Source organism: Poecilia formosa, unplaced genomic scaffold (assembly GCF_000485575.1).
Source record: "Poecilia formosa unplaced genomic scaffold, Poecilia_formosa-5.1.2 Scaffold721, whole genome shotgun sequence".
Taxonomy (NCBI): domain Eukaryota; kingdom Metazoa; phylum Chordata; class Actinopteri; order Cyprinodontiformes; family Poeciliidae; genus Poecilia; species Poecilia formosa.
Window position 1 is genome coordinate 134119 of NW_006800660.1, and position 5670 is coordinate 139788.

At 42.5% G+C, this 5670-nt stretch overlaps 1 protein-coding gene across 1 annotated transcript in view; it reads left to right on the forward strand.

Annotated features, from left to right (window-relative positions):
- The window catches only part of LOC103131129 (glycosyltransferase-like protein LARGE1), a 48979-nt gene that overhangs the window by 17933 nt on the left and 25376 nt on the right, over window positions 1–5670 (forward strand). Inside the window, exon 2 of the mRNA XM_007542709.2 lies at window positions 270–382. Within this exon, the coding sequence (XP_007542771.1) occupies window positions 270–382 (113 nt within the window). The remainder of the gene's footprint in view (window positions 1–269; window positions 383–5670) is intronic.

Genomic DNA, 5670 nt, shown 5'->3' on the forward strand with positions numbered 1-5670 from the left:
AGAAGCCTTATCCGACGGTTCAACACCCCCGCCCCCGGGCTGCAGCAAAATTTTCCAAGTCTTCACAGGTCTGTGGTAATAAAAAGGTTGGGGACCACTGCTCTAATCGATCTGAATAAACAATAGGTTGAGGTGTATGCATTTTTGTTCCCACCCTTTTGCCCAACTTAGTTTTTTCATTTAGTTCATAAGTTCACTTTTTGCTTGAACTACAGGAGCACATTATTTGAAACTGTAACATAATCCTGTATGTTTTTGCATTTTTTTAGGGGTTATTTTACTTCTCCTGGATCGGTTACGGAAGGTCAGATGGGAGCAGATGTGGAGACTGACCGCAGAAAGAGAACTAATGAGCATGCTGTCCACCTCATTGGCAGACCAGGTTACATTAATACAGATTCTATTCTGCACCTGCACAAATTTGTTTATTATTTTTAAAATGTTTTAAAAAAAAATTCATGGCTAATCTGACAAATGTTGGAAATATGTATAATTTCAGCATAAACTGAAATATGCTCAATTAATCCTAAAAAGACACCGTAAAACAATTTGAAAGCGGTTTAACATGAAAAATGAAAGTCCACCTGCTGCCCAACAAGAAAATTGTATTGGTTTTAACTCAGAAATTAAAGTTCATGAAGTCGGTTTAAAAACAAGAGACAAGTTGTCTAAACATTGTTTTTTAAGTTCATTAATCTTGAATTGTGAGTTTTAACTTAATGCTGCAATTTAAACCAATTATTTCACAATATGCAAGAAAAAAATTGCCCTCACCTAGTTAAAGAGCACACATTTCTCTATTATTTTCACTCATAATTGTAACGAAAAGCGAAATCAGCCAGAACCCAAAACGCAGCCAACACCAGAGTTGGTTCACAAAATGTCTTTATTACAAAAATAAAGGTAAGGGGCTAAGCAGGGAGTGGTCAGGCTGGTGGGTCAGGAAGGGGGAGGTCCACTGGGGTCGGGGATGCAGCCAGGGAGGGGTAAGGTGGATGGGCAAAGGGAGGACTAGAGGGCTCAGGGGACAAACAGACGACAGGGACAAATTCCACCAACCAGAGGCTGAGTCAGAGAACAATCCAGGTTCATTCAAGGGAGGGCCACAGGCAATGAAGATCCAGAAATCAGAAAAACTTGAGGCAAGGTCAGAGTCAGGCAGGGTTCATCAACAGTAGGTCAGAACTCCTCCAGCAGCCGAAGGACAAGGCAAAATATGTGGTCAAAAAACAGACAGGATCAGAAAACCAGAAAACTTTGAAACATGAGACAAGGCTTGAAAGCTGTGACTGGAGCAACAGACGATCTCGCACTGAGCTGGTGACGAGCAGCTGTTTAAATAGGGCACAGCACAGGTGAGGGTAATGAGCAATCAGCACAGTCAAGGTGGAACTGAGGGGCTGAGATCATGACAACATCAAGTTAATAATAACTATTTTACTTTAGAATTATTTAAATTCTCGTTTCAAATTGTACAAACACAATTTCTGATTTGTTAATGAATTTTATTAAACCTCACAATAAATTATGTTGAAAAACATTTAGTGTGATCAGGACATTATCCTCAAGCTTTACAAACTAAGACTTGTATTATAATACCATACCATACCAACTTTATTTATAAAGCACTTTAAAACAACCACAGCTGATACAAAGTGCTGTACATCAAAACACAACATAACAATAAAAAAACATAAAATAAAAATTTACAGTTTAAAAACAAACACAATTTAAAACTAGATCCTGCTGGAGTTCAAAGCCAAGTAAGATAGATGGGTTTTAAGACGAGCTTTAAAAGTGGACAGTGAAGGGGCCTCTCTGACCTGCAAAGGCAAGTTGTTCCATAATTTGGGGCCCATGACAGAGAAAGCCCTGTCCCCTCTGAGCTTCCTTCTGGATCTCGGTACCTCCAAGAGCAGCTGATCTGCTGACCTGAGAGACCGACAAGGTATGTAGGGGTGAAGAAGCTCAGAGAGGTAAGCTGGGGCAAGATTATGTAGTGATTTAAAAACAAACATAAGAATTTTAAAATGAATCCTAAAATATACAGGCAGCCAGTGAAGTGAGGCCAGGACAGGGGTCACGTGTTCCCTCTTTCAAGTTCCTGTCAAAAGTCGTGCAGCAGCATCTGAACCAGCTGCAGACGTGAGAGCAGCGACTGACTGACTCCCAGATAAAGTGCGTTACAGTAATCCAATCGAGTTGAAATAAAAGCATGGATCACTGTTTCAAAATGAAAAGATTTCACTGACGCCAATCGCCTTAAATGATAAAAGCTGGACTTAACCACGGCTCTGATTTGGCTGTCCAATTTAAAATCACTGTCCACCTTAAAACCAAGATCTGTAATAACAGGTTAAAATATACCTCCAAAGGTCCCAGGTCCACAGAGGAGGACTCACAGGAGCCACTGGGTCCAAACACCATCACCTCTGTTCTGTTTTCATTAAAATGTATAAAGTTCAAGGCCAACCAAGCTTTAATATTACCTAGACATGCCAGGAGATGTTTGATAGAATGTACATCCTTTTGCTTCAGAGGCAAATAAATCTGACAATCATCAGCGTAACAATGAAACAAAATCCCATGTTTCCTGAGGACAGAACCCAGAGGCAGTAAATAAAGAGAGAAAATCAGTGGGCCCAGAATTGAGCCCTGCGGGACACCATAAGGCATTGAAGCAGCAGATGATTCAGAGTCACTAATTTTGACTGAAATTGTTCTCTCCTCCAGGTAAGACCAGTACCATTTAAGAACAGTGCCACCAATACCTGCAACGTGATGTAATCGCGATATTAAAATGTGGTGGTCTACTGTATCAAAGGCAGCAGTTAGATCAAGTAAAATCATGGTTACCAGAATCACATGCAAGAAGGACGTCATTAAAAACTCTTATTAAAGCAGATTCTGTGCTATGAAGAGTTTTAAAACCTGACTGGAAAACCTCCAGAATGCCATTCTCATCTAAAAACTATCAGCTGACAGTACACAAGTTTTTGTAAAACCTTAGAAAAAAAAGGCAGCTTCGAAATAGGCCAATAATTAGCCAGAACAGTTTGATCAAGGCCAGGTTTTTTAAGCAGTGGCTGCACTACTGCATGTTTAAAACCAGCAGGGACCACACCTGAGGACAGACTGCTATTTATAATTGCAAGAACAGGCTGCCCTATGCTAGATAAAATATCTTTAAAAATTGTGGAGGGACAGGATCACGGGGGGAACCTGATGGCTTAATATGGCCAACCGCGTCCTCTAAAAGTGAGACAGTCACAGGCTCAAACTGATTGAAAGCAGCCGAGCAAGGGACCAAAACAGAGGGGTCAGAGTCAGGAGCTGTGATAAGAGCCCTGGTACTACCAATCTTTTCAATAAAAAAATGCAGAAAATCATCACACACACATCAGGAGAAGCTTCCAAACGGGCATTCTGTAGAATATTAAGCACAGAGTCAATTGTGTTCAATAAAACACGTGGGTTATGGCTGTTTGAGAGAATGATATTTGCCAAATGTTCCCTTTTTGCCTCTTTAACCGTGCTCTGGTAGAGACGCCAACAGTCTTTTAAAATCTGAAAAGTAACCTGCGATTTATCCTTTTTCCACCTCCGTTCAACACGGCGACATTCCTTCCTTGCAGCACGAGTTCTGTCATTAAACCAAGGCTCAGGTTTAACCTTTGGCTGCCTGGTTTTTAATGGAGCAACCAAGTCCAGGATGGTTTGGGAGGAAGAATAGAACCAGGAGCAGAGCTCTTCTGTATCAGAGTGGAGGAAGTCAGATGATCCACAGAGCTGAAGAAAAGCAGTAGAGAACTGAGTGGCAGTGGAAGGGTTAATAATCCGACAGCGCCGAACAGCAGCGCGAGTTTTAACAGCAGTAGGTGTCAAACTGACACTGAATAAAACAGGCAGGTGATCCGAGAACACAGAGTCACAGATTTCCAGGTTAGTCACAGGCAGACCGCAGGAAATGACCAGGTCCAGTGTGTGTCCGTGCTCATGTGTTGGGCTGGATACGGCCTGCACCAGATTAAAAGAGTCCAGAAGGCTTAAAAAGTCCTTTACCAGAGGTTTATCAGGACAACACACGTGTATATTGAAGTCTCCAACAATAAGGAACATGTTCATAGTTAGTTATAATCCCAGATAAAAAGTCAAAGAAGTCGCTTATAAAATCCTTATTATATTTGGGGGGCCGGTAGACGACAGCACAGAAAACTGGGTTTACGTGTCTCGTCTCAAATGCCACAAACTCAAAGCTGGGGACAACACTGGTTACATTTGTAGTCCTGTTTGTAAACAGTCGCTGTGCCTCCCCCTCTCCTCGAAGCCCGTGGTGAATTAAAATAAGAACAGTCCGCTGGTAAAAGCTCAGATAGAGCACTGGACTCACCAACACTCAGCCACGTCTCAGTCACACACAGAAAATCCAGGTTTTGGTGACTAAAAAAGTCCCGAAGAATAAAAGTTTTATTCGCAAGCGACCTGGCGTTTACCAGGCCAATCCTGACAGGAACTGGATCATGGGCTTTGACAGGTCCGGAAACCCGTCTCAGGTTTTGGAGACACTGCACCCAAGAGCCTAAAAATGATCCATGCGATGATCGGGTAAAAGGAGAACAGTGCGTCAGATAAAATTTCAGCTTCACCAGCCGGCCGCTTCGTCTACCGCGACGACGACGACGTCTCCTCCGTGAAAGCAGCGCAGGAACCCGGAAAAGGTGACTCGGAATCTCCGACAGAAGCGGGGGCAAGGATTGTTGGCCAGCAACATCAAATAACATCATATCCTGGACCAAAGGTTGGAGCTCTAGTAGTGTGTTGCGATCATACACCAGCAGAGACTCAGTTTCGTAGATGACACAGGTCAGAAACAGTACAAACTTAATCAAACGAGAGAATGACAGACGAGCAGCCACACACACCGGCGCCATCTTGACATCTTGAACATTTGCCTTCACACACAAGCGTCAGATCAATGTAAGACACTTCTATCTCACTCACGGTGCAACGCAGGATACAAAAACATGCTGCTAACCACACTGGGAAATAGTTCCCACTTTGGTCTATTTCTTATTTCAGTTTTTTAAGTGCTAACCTAAAAACTCTAGTTTATTCGACTCTTGGAGGTTTGACAAAATTAATAAAAAGCTAAGACAACTTATTACTGTAAGTTTATCTTTCATAAACTCACATTTAGGTTCAAATTCTAAAATGTTGGTTACGTATTGTAACTCCAGATTCTATGAGTATAGGAGCAGCCCTTTAAGGCTATCGCTAGTGGGTTTATCTCTCGCACACAGCGCAGCACTGAAAAAGCTTAGTCGACGCCAAGCTACTGGGCTGTATAAATAATGATCAGACCGGACAAACAGCTCCCTAACAGCCTTTTCCTTCAGCTATTCAGGAACCAGTGAGGCCCACAGCTTGAAGGGCTGTGCCTATACTCAGAGTCTGGGGTTACAATACGTAACCAACGTTCTATTTTGTATAGGCTTTGTCCTTTAACCTGTTGGTCTCAGGTTTTCATTCACAATGACAGGGGTGTCAAACTCCAGTCCTCAAGGGCCGCGGTCCTGCAGTGTTTAGATGTGCCACAGGTAAAAAACAGTGGAATGAAATGGCTTAATTACCTCCTCCCTGTGTAGATCGGTTCTCCTGAGCCTTGCTAAT